A 15,254-nucleotide genomic window follows, 5' to 3' on the forward strand; every position below is an offset into this window, starting at 1 on the left:
GAAATCATATGGGTTTTGTACAAGAGTACACTAAGGGACATCAGCCACACTGTGCTAATGTGATTTTTTTTTTTTGGTCAGGCCAGGCTGGAAACCACAGCTGGTTTTAGATTTCCTGTTGAGTACTACACCTCCTGGTGCACTCATTGTCCAGAGCAGAGAGTTGGTGCACACAATAGTGTTTGTCTGTCCCACCTCCGAGTTTTATTTCTGCGGAAGAAATGGCAAAGCTGTTTGTTAACCTGTGTCTCTCCAAGACATGTGGTTGGGGTGTGTCAGAATTTTCATGATGCTCTCGAATCTTCCAGTTCAGATATCACCTAGAATATTGCTCTTGGGATCAGTGGCAATAGGGTGGATTACTGTCATTTGTGGGCTAGATCTTCGTACTAGCCTTCAGTTATCTTTCCAGTGCTGATAAAACGAAATCAGGAAGAGCCTTAGAGCTGATTTCTTCAGAGTGGGAGTGTATCAAAGAGTGAGTGTTCATCGTATGGTGGAGGCTGTAGAACTGTGCCGGCAATAAAACTGCATCCATTTCTTCTGCACGCAGTTATCCCACTCTGCTGAATATTCGTGTAAGTGAGCCTTTGTTTAAACTAAAAAGGGTTTTGCAGAAAATTCTTTCCTGTGAAAGCTGCCATTTTTCTATAATGTTTTGAAAATTGATGTGCTGGAAAACAGAAAACAAACCTCATTATTATGAAAACTTTCTTAAGGTATGCTAAATTATTTTTAATAAGCTTTTTAATTTCAATTGGGATGTTTAGTTTTAGTTAACATTATTCAATTTTTCATTCAGTTAATTAAGAATGCTAGTCCTGCAACCTAAATTTTTCTCTTTCTGCCTCTTGCAGCTAGAGTTTGCAGAATTCAGTGTCAACAGTGGATACCCTGATCTAAAGGAAGGCTTTGGGATACTTCAGCTTGAGAATGTTTCTTAGAAATGATGGAACAATGGAGTGATAGCCAGTTAGCTCACAAATCACACATGTTGTAGACTTCAGGAACCAAAGTCGAGGCTACTTCCAAAAATAGTGCCACTGGAAGGTGATGTTTCATTGTACCCATCCATTTTTTTTGATGGGCACCTGCACCACACTGTGCATGGCCTTCCCCACTGCTAGGCACACTGATGACTTGCATTCAGCCTGTTGACTATCATCACATGTTCTTCTTGGCAAAGCTCTGTTGTCCTCCAGCCCACACTAGTGGGAGAAGTTATTCTGCTAGAGGTGCAAGTCTTTGCATTTACCTTTGTTAAACTGGATGGGGCATCTGCCAGTCAAAGTCATTGGCTGGCATCCCATCCCTGCAGCATGTGAGTTGCCTATTTACTCCCTCCAACTCGATGTTATCTGTGCACTTTCTGAGGGCACATTCTAGCCTGTTTTTCAGGTCGTTGATGGAGATACTGAATGATACTTTTCCCAGTCTTGGCCCAGAGAAATGCATCGGATAGCTGGTTGGCAATTATACTTCAGGCTGTTGAGCTCTCTTTGAGCCACTTTTCCAGCCACTATCTAATCTGTTTTTTTCAGTCTAGTGTAGATAGTGTAATGATAATGTGATAGGAGCTAAGCAGAAACACAGTTATTTCATGCAAGTGTTAAAAACTGAGAACTAAAGCCTGAAATAGCAAGGGATTGGTATTGCTTCTTTTTCAAAAGCATTTGTTCAGCGTTTCTGAGAAACCACATCCTTTTGAAATATCTTGGGTTGGGAACCAGAGTTACTTTCAAAAAAGTAGGCAGTTGTTGTCAAGTAAATTTCTTTCTTCCAAGATAGTTTCATGGACTTTTTGTGATACAGGTTTTGGTAGTTACCTGATAATTTCCAGGATTCATGAGTCACATCCCACTTGAATTTTCTGCGCTTTGTAAAGATTTCATATAGTCAGAAATAGTATGTGTTTTTGTAATGTGCTGTTTTTTCGTTATCTTCTGCATGCAAATTTGCGTGATACAGTCTTGCACTGTCAAAATAACTCCAGTTCAACTATTACATTTCCATTGTCAAAGGTATCTTCTCTTTCTGCTTTTAGGCTAAGCTAAACTGCATTGTTATTTTTATAGCTAAATGCATTTGGCATTGATTTTTGCAACTACATTCTCTTTTTAGTTAAGTTAAAAATGTGTAGCTGGAGAATGTCTCAGTTACTGTGCTTGCAATAAAGAGTATTTTTTAGATGAGAATTGTAGTTCTTTAGTGAAATAGATATGTAAGGGTTTTTGTGAACTTGGCTTTAGCATTGCAGATATTTTGTACAAGTAAATTAGATTCTAATGTAGCTGTCATACAGGAAGAGTAATGTTTGCTGGAATTGTACTTGACTTACTGTTGTGCCTGGAATTGGAGGAAAAAACCGCAACAGTTGCATACAACAAAGACGGATAGAGGAGAGACAACCATAGTTGATATTCAGTTGCATTTTAAGTGTTCCTAATTATGTAGTGGGCGATATATTTTAATTCCTGTCATTTTTCTATTTTCTGTTATAATACCATATCAAACAATAATCTGTTAGTGTTTTAAGTATTTTTTGTGTATTAATCATATGCAGTAGCATCTGGTAAAACTGAATTATTTTACACTTCTTTCAACACCTTAATTTTTAGGAGTATGACAAGAATAACAGTGGGTACTTTTGTCTCTTATTGCAGGGAAACTTTTGACTAAAAAAAAATTTTTTTTTTCCTTTGCTTCTAGATCTTTCAAAAAACAGATTTACTGAAATTCCTCCTGATGTCTGGCTGTTTGCTCCACTGGAAACTTTAAATTTGTATCATAACTGCATCAAATCCATTCCAGAATCTATTAAAAACCTGCAAATGCTTACCTACCTTAACATTAGGTGAGTAATGCTTGTTATTTTTTGTCCTTGTATAACTTACTGCCTTGGAGAGGTGACATTCTACTTCATCAGGTCATTAAATGCCCTTGTGCCCTCATTTTTTCCCAGATAGAGAAAATTGTTCGGTTGTTTGTTTACCTTATCCTTGGTGTTTTGGGGCCAGCAGTTGTTAATTACTTTGTGAGAAGGAACTGATTGCATTAGAAATGTCAGTAAACTATGGTAGCTGAGGATAAGGAGAGTTTACAAAGTTTTTTTTTTTTTTTTTTTTTTTTTTTGTTATGCAGACAGACAATATTTAGAAACTACACCTGTAAAATTTTGCTGCTCTCGAGGGTATATTATTCTGGCCACAAGGCCTTACTCATTTTGCATATGATTTACATCCATCGCTGTTCTTAAACTTGGAAAACATGTGATTGGATCTTCTCAGAAGAACAGAAGATGAATGAGAGCTCTGGAAGAAGAGGGAATCTAGACGAACCCTCCCATAAAGAGTCAAGACCCTGTTTTCCACAATATTCCTTGTTTCTTATACTGACTACATCAAGTCCAAAACAGTCTTCTCAGCCAAGAGCTGTTTAACATGTGAGAGTTGGTTTCGGAATTTATTTTGAAAAAACTTTGTGAATTGATCCTTGGAAAAGAAAAAAGTTAAAAAAAAAAAAAAATTTATGTCTCTGCAGATATCAGTACTTATAGTGATAATTTAGAAGTAGTCTGTTCTGTAGCAATTCTGAAGAGGATTAATGATATGATGAAACCACAGTGTTTTCTGAAAGAAATTTGGCCTAACTTTCTTCTCAGAGCAGCAACAGCCCATTTCTATTTTGATGGCAATTGAAGTGCTGATTACAATTCTTTACACAGAAATAGTGTGTAGTTCTAACTTATAACTGGTTGTTGCATGGTGTTTCAAGAATCGACTCTTCCAGTCATTATTTGCCTTGCTGTGCTTTGTCTTCATTCTCCTGCTGATACCTGAGGGTGGTTTTCGCAGTGTGTGCGCATCTGGGCGGCAGTAGTTGAGGAACGGGCTAAAATCTTGGCTTACTAGTTTCAACATTGTGTTACGGAAGAAAACCATGTGATCTCAAATCCTAATTTTGGTTTCAGATGACTGAAGAAACGTATTGTGCAATTCATAGTAAAGTAGGCAGCTGTTTTAAAATAAACCAACAAAAAACAAAAGGAAATTTATTAAAGTGATGCGGAGAATGAGTTTCATTGCCACATTTTTATAATTAATTAAAAAAAGTTTACTCGCACATTATATTTTTGCTTCTCGTGCTCTCTAAGCAAAAAAGCCTGTTGTATTTGCCTGAAATACGACAGACTTACACCATACCTACAGCCAGAACTTTTGTATCGTTCGCTTAGAATTAACAGAATGAATAGATTACTTTTATAAAGATACTGATAGCAGTTTACTTTCATTTTATGGTGTTGAAGTCGTGGTACTTCTTTGAAGATGGAATGTTGCAAAGACATAAGTTTGTTGTTGGTTTTTCAGCCCTATAAACTGTAGTCACAGACAAAAATAATGTAGGAAACTTTGTTTGTTTAAATAAGAAAACAGTGCCCTGGTACATATCAATTAAACATTAAAGCTTCTGGGTTTTTCTTAATATCGTGTGAACACAAATGTCAACACTTAAAAGGTGTTTTTGTGGTTTTTTTTTTTCAAAATAGAATGTCTGGCCTCTACACATTTCTACTTAAAGCAAAAGCAATTACTGATTTTTTTTTTTTTTTTTTTTTAGTTTTATGTATGAAAGGAATTGCTTTTATGCCACATCTGAGCAAGCTGGTTTTCCAATGGCTTTTTTAAATGTATAAGTACCTTATTAAAAAAAATTCTATGTATTTCTTGCAGTGGCAGTCTGCAGTTGGTAGTTTTTCCAATATGGATTTAAATCAGTTTGTCAGTAACAGTATTTTTCTTTTGTACAAAGCAGACATATGTGCATGTAGTTGGGAAATTATATACACAAAATAGATCAATTTTACTTAAAACTTACCTTCCAGACTCTTGCTCGACAAAGTGATAAATAGATATTAAGGGCTTTTTGTGATGGCTCATGAGTGACATGAGAAGCAATGGCTTTATATAAAGTTCTGGTTTGCTGAGAACATGAACTTTATATTGGTAGACTGTCAGATCAGGTGGTCCTTGTGAAGGTATGAGAAAGCAGAATAATAGCAAACATCAAATGTTATTTCTTTTAACAGATTTCTCTGTATGTTTTAGTGTTAGATTCAGTTACAGTACATACTCATTTCATCAAGCAAGACGGGGATCTAAAATTCACATATCTGAGAGAGGCTCTATCTGGTAAGGAATTCATGATGGAGATGGTAGCTTAAATTTAGACGAAACTGAAATAGGTGGAGAATATCTTCTGGAATAGCAGAAAAGTTGTACAATGTGCATTTCAGACTCCCCGCTAGGCTTAAAAAAAAAAAAAAAAATCTAGCCTTGATTGTTCATTTTTCTTTCTTTCTTTCAAGTCGAAATCTTTTATCAACGTTGCCAAAATACCTGTTTGATCTTCCACTTAAAGTTCTGGTTGTCAGTAATAATAAGCTGGTCTCCATTCCAGAAGAAATTGGAAAGTTGAGAGATCTAATGGAGTTGGTAAGTACAATTGTGAACCGTTTTACTAAGTAAACTTAAACTATAAGCAGTTTATTTACAGAATAAGAAAAATAGAAGCTATTATTTTTTTTAAATATAGAACTACAAAATGTAAATTCAGTTACTGCTTTTTCTTAATGTTTGAACTCAAATTACAGTTGTAATATATTGTAGAGTTTCGAAAATGGGATTAAACATAAATTAGTATCTTGGGTTAGCTAAAGCTTAAGAGGTTCATAAATAAAATCACTCTTCAAATTATTTCATTTGAGTCCCTTGCTTGTATGTTGTTGCAAATAGTGAGGGATTTTCTGTTTACCTTCCTTACAGTAATTGTAATTCCATTTTTCTTGCGTGCTATCAGGAATCTTCTTTTCAGCTGAACAGTTCATCTCTGTTTGCTCTGTACTCTTGTAAAAGTTATTCCATTCAGTCATTATTGTCTTGTTCTGTGGTGGTGGGTTTGCTTTGTTTTTTGGTCCTGTCAGCCCCGCTCCCCTGCCCCACCCCCATCTGTTCCTGTGTTTTGACTGGAGTGAATAGAATAGTGTGTGATGTTTACAGTTTGTGTTGTGCAACATGATTTTATTCTATGGCATACTAAAGTTTAGTGCTTTGTCATCCATTATTTTTTCTGTGTTTTTTAATATTCTGGACCTTTCCTCATCATTACTCGTGTGTTTTGGAGAACTATGCACAATTATTCATCATCTTGGCACTTGGACTACGTGTGATTATTGTTATTTTTTTTTTATTTTTCACTATGTATAGAATCATGGAATGGTTTGGGTTGGAAGGGACCTCAAAGATCATCTAGTTCCAACCCCCCTGCCATGGGCAGGGACACCCTCCACTACACCAGGTTGCCCAAAGCCTCGTCCAACCTGGCCTTGAACACTTCCAGGGATGGGGCATCTGCAACTTCTCTGGGCAACCTGTTCCAGTGCCTCACCACCCTCTGAGTGAAGAATTTCTTCCGTATATCTAATCGAAATCTCCCCTCTTTCCATTTAAATCCATTGCCCCTTGTCCTGTCACTACATGCCCTTGTAAAAAGTCCCTCTCCAGCTTTTCTGTAGCCCCTTTATGTACTGTAAGGCTGTGATAAGATCACCCCAGAGCCTTCTCTTCTCCAGGCTGAACAGCCCCAACTCTCTCAGCCTGTCTTCATAGCAGAGGTGCTCCAGCCCTTGGATCATCTTTGTGGCCCTCCTCTGGACTCGCTCCAGCAGCTCCATATCCTTCTTGTGTTGGAGACTTCAGAGCTGAACACAGTATTCGAGGTGGGGTCTCACGAGAGCAGAGTAGAGGGGCAGAATCCCCTTCCTCGACCTGCTGGCCACGCTCCTTTTGATACAGCCCAGGACACGGTTGGCATTCTGGGCTGCCAGCGCACATTGCCGGCTCATGTTGAGCTTCTCATCCACCAGCACTCCCAAGTCCTTTTCCTCAGGGCTGCTCTCAATCCATTCTCCGCCCAGCCTGTACTTGTGCTTGAGATTGCTCCACTTCATGTGCAGGACCTTGCACTTGGCCTTGTTGAACTTCATGAGGTTCACACAGGCCCACCTCTCCAGCCTGTCAAGGTCCCTCTGGATGGCATCCCTTCCCTCCAGCTAATGATAGTAGATTATGTAGATATTCACTACTCAAATACCACATCAGAAACTGGGAGCATCAGTTTGCTAATGAACAACTACTATATACTATTTCCATGTTTTTGTTACCTTTTTAGTTCTCAAAGCAGGATTGCTAAAACAAGGAAGGAGGAGAATGTAATAAAAGGAGGTTTATTTTCTGAACCGTTTTGTTCAAACACTTGTGAGTTGTTAAGCAGCTCTTCAAGGTCTTTGGAAGCTTGATACTGAGAGAAGTAAAATTAAGGATGATGTTTTCAGATGTGGATAATCCAAGTTTAATGCTAGCTCATCAGTGTTTCTTTTTAGTAAAATTTATTAGCATCTCCACTTAATTGTTCCCAGTAAAGATGGTGGCAAGACTAATGACAGTGCGAAAATACACCTGAAAGGGAGTTGCACAGTCTTGGAACATTCTCCTGAGGACTAAACTAGCACTTTTTTGTGACATGGCTGTGCAAACTGTGCTAGTATAACAAAAAATAGAATGGGAGCTAATGAACTTAAGCAACTGCTGAGGAATTACTTGTTGAGCCACAGTCATCAACAATAACGACACTGGGAGATTCGAAAGGTCTTTTTCTGCTCTAGCAGAAAAGCTAGCTTTGAGTTTCTGTGACTCTAGTTCTGCAGCCTGGGTTGTTGTTCATCTGCAGTAGGTGAGAGATTCCCTCCACTGCATGTATATAATAACATTGCAGGGCTTTGGAAGTTGACCCCAGCATGCCAGGAGCCCCCCTTGGTGGGCATAGTGCACATGACATGTCGGACTGCTTTGGCAAGCTGACCTCTTTTTAAGCTTTGGGTTTGTATTTTCTTTCTCTGCTATGCTGGAATCTCCATTCCTGGAAGAAGGTGGGTAACTCATACTCATAGGACTTAGTGGTGGTTTTTTTTGGGTTGGGTTTTTTTTTGACAAATTTTACTGTATTTCATGCATGCATTTTTGCTTTATGATTAATCTTAAATGCTTGGCAGCTTGGATTTAACTTCTCTTCCTCCTCCTTAGATATACAGGGAAATGCATGCATTTGCTGGCTGATGCCTTTCAATTATTTTGGCATTTCAGCATCTGAAATATCTTTGTGCAACAGAACTTAATTTCTTAAATTTTGTATTCTGTCTCCTGTTCCTTGAATTCTGTGGTATAAATAACGTCCATCATTTGCCATGGCTGATTGTGAAGTTGAAGGTGTTTGAAATGGAATGCCCGTACTTGGGGGAGAAGGTGACACATTAGTAAAGCTTTAGTTATGTCTGCATTGCTGATGTCACTCTTGGAACTTCATCAGGTAGAATGCAGATCTGGTAATTATCTCTTTATAGGTCCCTCCTCGAGAGGGGAGACTTGTCTTTCTGTTTGAGATGGGAGAAGAAGAAAGAGGGGCTATTTGCAGAATAGTTGGCGGGACATGTGGTCATAAGGTGGTTTTGGTGTGTTACATTCAGCAAGAACACTTTCCTGCCTGTATTTCTTCAGTACCATTAGGCTGGCCAGTGAATTAACAATCACTTTAGGATCAGGTCTGAACACTTTTAATTTTATATATTCGTTGACTTCTGTAGGACTAATTGTATAATTACTGTTGTGCTTAGGTGTTTTTTAGCTTAGACTTGGCTGAAGCATTACTAGAAAAACTGAGTAGGAAAATTTATATGTATTAAAAGTTAGGAGAGCAGATCTCGTGTTTGTTTTTTTTTTTTGGGGGGGGGGGAGTTATTGTTTTCTTTTCTATCTAGTTTCTAAATAAAATTTTGGAACACTTTGAGCAAGCAACAACCCAGCACCAATATCATGGATCACCATGTTTTTATGAAAAAAATCTTATTAAGATGAGGTTCAAGTGTACATTTCCCAACTAAACCTTGTATTTCAAATTCAACATGTAGTGCGTGCAAAGTGTGAATATAAAAATGATCGTACTAGATTAAATAAAAGGCTGGTCTTTCCTAGCAGCATGCCTCTGATAGTAAGCAGGAATGAATGCTTAGGGAACAGTGCAAAAGCGCAAGCAGCGTGATGTTAATGCTGTTTGACTGCCTTACTGTACACTGCTGTAATTGGCAGCTTCAGCTTTTTTTTTCTTTTGATCGTGGCTTAAATTTAGACAAGATACCTTTTTGCTTCTAATAGCTTCCCCTCCAAACTCTGATTTCCTGAAATTCTTTCTTTTTGAACTTTCAATATATTGTCGAACTTTCAGTATAGTCTTTTAATAGTTGTCTTACAGTCAGTAAAGACTTTACTCTTCCTGTTGAAAAGAAACTAAGCTGCAACCAACTTCTTCATATTTTTGTAGTTCCCCTTTTAAATTTAACCTTAGTAACGGTGAACTTCTCGCTGTTGTTGTTTCTGTGGAGGTAGTGAATTGAAATACCCTGTGATTCATGAGCAGTCATGGATAGTGTCTTCTATCTAGTCTTCGCATAACAGCCCAATTTAGAGTTTTCCAGTCTAAACTGGTTAAGCATAGAATTCCCATAATCTCACTTCTAGTAGAGTTGTCATCTTATATCATCTGCGGTTATGCATTTAGCAGCTTTCCTTGCTTCAGTCTATTAACCCTTACAAAACAATTCTCATTTTAAGTGCCAGCGATGTGCTTCCATTTTGATTGAGATGAAATCTGTCTTGTTTATAGAGGAGCACTCTATTCTGAAAGTTTTCTCCTTTTTTCTTGCAATGTTTTCTCAGCTGTGCATTGGGTTATTAGTCTTCAAAAGGAACCTAAATGGCATAAGCTTCACATGTACGTTTTATTTAGCATGATAAATGAACTCATAAATTTTTTACTCATTGTAGAAGCATTTCTGGAGTAGAAGTAATTTTTCAGTTTGGATTAAGAATATCATTACTTGTTTTAAAAAGCTGTAAGTACATTTGATGTAAATGTTGCAGAAAACCGTGTACACTTCAGTCTTTCTCTTTAGGAAGATCTGAACTCTGGGGACTATTATAAAACTGCTTTGCAATGAATAAATGAAAAATTGCTTGGAAGAGAAGTCATACCATCTTCCAACTCTTTATTTACTTTTTTTTTTTTATTTTATTATTGACAGACAATGGATGTAATTTCCTATTTTAATAGAACTTCTGGCTTTTATAATGGCTGTCATAATGGAAAAGTGAAATCCGTGCCCCACAGTATCTTAAGGCATTGTTTGCAGGGAAGCATTTTCAACAGTAGTACGTAGCAATTTCACCATTTTTTAATATTTTTTCTAATGTGAAATCATATGGGTTTTGTACAAGAGTACACTAAGGGACATCAGCCACACTGTGCTAATGTGATTTTTTTTTTTTGGTCAGGCCAGGCTGGAAACCACAGCTGGTTTTAGATTGCCTGTTGAGTACCTTTAAGGTCCCTTCCAACCCAAACCATTCTATGATTCTAAACTATGTGCTAGAAAGATGCTTTTAGGAAGGGAATTCCATCTTAAATTTCGTGACGCGGACAAAGAAGAACTTGCAAAGATATACAAGAGTTGATCCCAAGCAGCCTGTACTTGTTGAGACATCCAGCTATGTGCAGACATCATGGTTGCCAAAAGTATTGCCTAAGCTGAAGCTCTGGAAGCGTGTAGTCAAGGAGGCTGGATTTGTTTGTGTAAGGCCTGGCTTTTGGTTACTGACTCAGCTTGCCTTTCAAATCAACTTCCAGTTTTTCATCAGACAGATAACTCATTGTTACTTAGTCTAGGTAACTAGTTTCTGAAGACAATTTTATAATAAAAAAGAAATAAAAAAGGTTAGAAACAGTCTTATATCAATGTGATTGTTGACTCAGTCCTGGCTGTAAGTGTTAAATTAGTGACTGAAATAGCTGTAGTGTGTGTTCGCTTCATGCAGCTTTGTCACCCTCTAGTGCCTGGATCCAAAAAGTTGGTGAGCCTGCTATTGCTCTTTGTAAATTTTTAGTTGCATGGATTGTTTCAAGGTTTTTTGAGGAAAAATAATTTTTAGAAAAGGAGCAGGATCCAAATAATTTGTCGGCAGTAGCACCAGAAGTTTTTAACTCGTACAGGAACTACACCAGGAACTCCTGGCTCCTAGGCTACAGTTTTACTCTCAAAACCAGTCTTTCATCATTCATTGGTTTAACTTTTTGAATTGAATTCCTGAAACATGAATCACTAGATACTGAAGAAACAGTGAGATTTGTTACAGTACTTCTTCCCTTTGTGGAAAAAAACAACAAAGACATGATTTTTTTTATTTTTATAGTATTTCTATAGCAGTTTTGATAGCAGTTTTCCTTTGTTTAATTTCATTTGAGATGTTCACTTAATTTCTTCGTTATATCTTTCTTAGGATATTAGCTGCAATGAACTTCAGGTTCTTCCCCAGCAGATAGGCAAATTGCAGTCACTTAGAGAATTAAACATAAGAAGAAATAATCTCCATATCTTGCCAGATGGTAAGCTACTAGTCTTCATTTCTTTGATGTAGGTAGATTAGGTAAAGTGTTACGGAGATACCTGATGCTTTTTTTGTTTGTTTGTTTCCCCCAATATAGAATTAGGAGACCTTCCCTTGGTTAAGCTGGATTTTTCTTGTAATAAAATTACAGAAATTCCAACTTGTTACAGAAAGTTACGTCACTTACAAGTTATAGTTTTGGATAACAATCCGATGCAGATACCACCAGCACAGGTCAGTATTCAAGCATTCTAGTTCAGTAATTTGCATTAGAATGTTAAGAAAGAGGAAGCTGTTCTAAGCTATACCAGTCAGGTTTTCATTTTTTCAGCTGTATTTCTCCTAGTGGGAAGTTGTGGGTACAAACAGAATAGAAAGTATTTGTTGGGGTGCATTTTAAAAAGACATGCTATGTAATTAAGATTTTCTTTTTGTTTGCTTTATAACAGATATGTTTAAAGGGTAAAGTACACATATTTAAATTCCTCAGCATTCAGGCGTGCCTCAGAATAGATAAAAAACCAGATTCTTTGGATCTTCCGTCATTAGGTAAACGAATCCCCTCCCAGCCACTCACAGACAGGTGAGTAGTGGTTGGTTGGTTTGGTTTGTTTATTTATTTTTTTTTTTACTTTAGCATTTGCTAAAAAGTGATCTCTTTATTACAGATAATAACTAATTTTAATACCTCAATTGGTTTTTTTTATTTAGGAGTCATGGTATTTATTTCTGAGATCATGTTACTGGACATTTAGTTGGCTTATCTGAGTTGCTGTGAAGAATTTTCATTGTACTCGCTAAAGATTTGGCAATCAGAACAAAGATCTATTTTAAATTTATTGGAAAACGCAGCTATTTATTTCTCAAACTGATACGTCAAAACAATACACAAGAAGTTCCCATAAATGTTCTGAATATAGAGTTTGTCTGTTGGATGGAAAGTCTCTCTCCCACATATATTAACGTATATATAGGGAAACTAGCTCAAACATCAGTGAAATACCATGGATTTTTTTATTAGATTACTTGAGGCCAAAAGTGCAGAATATTTTGTTGGAATTGTGTACTGAGTACCTCTTGAGTAATGAAATGGGAATGCTCTTGTATTTTCTGTTGTCAGTTGGCTTGTCATTGGAAACTGTGAGGAAGAATACACCCTTTTTGCCTATTTTCTTAAAATGTCATGTGCAACTTGTGCCTCTCTATGTTTAAGGCTGAAGGAAAGATGAAAGTTACGAATAAAGCTTTGGTGGAACCATCTGAACCATCAGATTCAGTCCGTGTCTCGGTCTTGGGCAGCTGTGCCACAGGGAGTTAGTTCACAGGGTGTGTAGATGGCATCTAAATGCTCCTAAAAACTGCAGTCCATAGCTGCTCCCCAAAAGCCTCCACTGAACTTCAGGCCTACAACTAAAATGTATTGCAAAGGAGCAAGGTCATGGATGTTACTGCTGTACATTGTATTTGTAGCAGTGAGAATTTATTTATTTAAACTTGCCAGATAATCTTAGGATGTAAACCAAACTTCAGTGCAAAACTGGAAAACACATCCTCCTGATGCTGCTAATTTTATGTCTTCAAAATGCATAGGTTTGGAGGAATTGTTTCACAGATGCTCAGACAGAGTTAAACCAACATAATATGACAGTCTATTAAGAAATACATGTTTTCTACTAGTGGAAGACCATGTCTGCCAATAGAATTCAAGGAATTGTGTTTTTTCAGGGGAAGCTGTCTTTTCTAAAGATGGCGTTTTTGAATGAAATAGACCAATTCTAAAATTGCATAGACATAGAGAGAGTACCATAATTGATTGTTTCCACCTTAACTTTGCTTCGAATTTTTTTTCTTGAACGACTCTTGTAGGAGATTAAGAATTTTTTTCTCTGCACCTGAGGCATTGTGCAAAAATTCTGTATCAGGAACCGTAGATGAGTATAGAGAACATATTTTTAAAAGGATGTTTATTTTCTTTCAGAAAAGTGAAACTACTGTTGCTTTCATTCCTGTGTGGGTTTTTTTTTTGTATGTTGTTTTTCTTAATGTAGCATGGAAGACTTTTATCCCAATAAAAATCATGGACCAGACTCTGGCATCGGAAGCGATAATGGGGATAAAAGGTTGTCCACAACAGAAGTGAGTTATTTTTCACTGTGGAATTTGTGTAATTTCTGTTTTTTAGAATTTCTTTCCCTTTGTTTTTTGTATAATTTGAGAAGTACTGAACTAAGTTGCATTTAATGTTCTCTGAGTATCTGTACAGTTGAGTTTAAACCATTAGACTGCCAGTATCAGACACGAGTTATTTGTATGTTGCTTTGATGTTTCTCATCAAGGTTCATTCCAGTCCAAATTTTGTACATTTAAAAAATGAATTCTGACCTAAGAAATTGCTTGGATCTTTTAATAGGTGAAGTGTATGATCAAATAAATTTTGTCTTTTGTGTAAAAAATGAAACTTTCCTTTATTATTAGTGAAATTAAGGTATTTAAGAAAATGAAAGTTTATTTGGACTAAACTTGAGTGTTAGTAATCCTCATTGTTGAAATTTTAATAAATTTTAAATGTGCTAGGTTTAAAGTGAACAAAATCTCAAGTTATGTGTGTGTTTGTAGATCTATATTAAAGAGCTGTAATTAATAACAATGATGTCAAAGCTGAATAGTGCAGAACAAAAGATTTTTGAAACTTGGAGAGTTATTACAAATGCAATGTGATTGTTAGTGGGAAAACTGTAGAACAAGGAGTATTATGAGTTGGGATTTTTTAAAGAAAATTGCAAATTATTAGAAGTAAAGCTGTTATTCCTGCCCAGCCCCCCCCAGGTTGAACAAAAGTTGAAGTAGTTGGAAGCTTTAGGCAAGTACCTAATTACAGTTTTCTTAGTCCACTGACCAGGGCTGGACTAGACCTCTTTGAAGAAAACGCTGTATTTCAGTATTAAATGCTGAACAATTGTTTGTCATTCCCTAAACTATGACAGAAAATCCTCACCTGACTTGATGCTATTTTCTGTGTCTTGGGAGCCATCCCTCATGAGAGGGTCAGCTGCACTATAATTTTTGCATTCTTAGCAAATCATATAATAATAATATTTGTACATAAGTTCTATATTAAATGTGACTGTCTTCGCAGCCATCTGATGATGATACAATCAGCCTTCACTCCCAGGTATCTGAATCAACAAGGGAACAGACATTAAGGAATGACAATCATGTAACAGGAAGTAAACTCGATCCGCAGAAAGGTAATATCTGTTGTGCATCTGTCATTTTAGATATCAGAAATGCTTTTGCTTCAGTAATCTAATCGAAGAAAATTGCACAAAATTATATAATCACATGTTGGCATTGTATTTTCATCATTTCAGAAGACAATGTAATAATTAAATAGCTAAGGTCAGAAAGAAAGAAAAGATTATTTCTGGCTCAAGTAGACACGATTTCATTTTTTTATCTTTAGCTGATGTTTTTCCTAAGTACTTTTCTCTCTCAGGAATAACATTTAGTTGTGAGAACTGTTGAATTCATCTTTTCCATTTTTCATCAATCCTCACTAGACCAGGAGCTATATGATTACATTGATCCGAATGCAGAAGAGGGAGCTGTTCCTGAGCAAGGAGATGTACACATTGGACCATTGCTGTCTTATATTAAGGTAGTATAGCTTGACAACAGAAAAACTGTTCAGCAGGCTTGGTTGTT

General features: G+C 36.7%; 1 protein-coding gene across 1 annotated transcript in view; it reads left to right on the top strand.

The window, feature by feature from the left end:
- Positions 1 to 15,254, top strand: part of LRCH2 (leucine rich repeats and calponin homology domain containing 2) — a 61,943-nt gene that overhangs the window by 20,160 nt on the left and 26,529 nt on the right. Inside the window, exons 2-9 of the mRNA XM_086619398.1 lie at positions 2,710 to 2,854; positions 5,366 to 5,492; positions 11,442 to 11,547; positions 11,647 to 11,783; positions 11,999 to 12,132; positions 13,598 to 13,685; positions 14,686 to 14,797; positions 15,110 to 15,207. Of these exons, the coding sequence (XP_086475524.1) occupies positions 2,710 to 2,854; positions 5,366 to 5,492; positions 11,442 to 11,547; positions 11,647 to 11,783; positions 11,999 to 12,132; positions 13,598 to 13,685; positions 14,686 to 14,797; positions 15,110 to 15,207 (947 nt within the window). The remainder of the gene's footprint in view (positions 1 to 2,709; positions 2,855 to 5,365; positions 5,493 to 11,441; positions 11,548 to 11,646; positions 11,784 to 11,998; positions 12,133 to 13,597; positions 13,686 to 14,685; positions 14,798 to 15,109; positions 15,208 to 15,254) is intronic.

Source organism: Tauraco erythrolophus, chromosome 13, assembly GCF_009769465.1.
Source record: "Tauraco erythrolophus isolate bTauEry1 chromosome 13, bTauEry1.pri, whole genome shotgun sequence".
Taxonomy (NCBI): Eukaryota; Metazoa; Chordata; class Aves; order Musophagiformes; family Musophagidae; genus Tauraco; species Tauraco erythrolophus.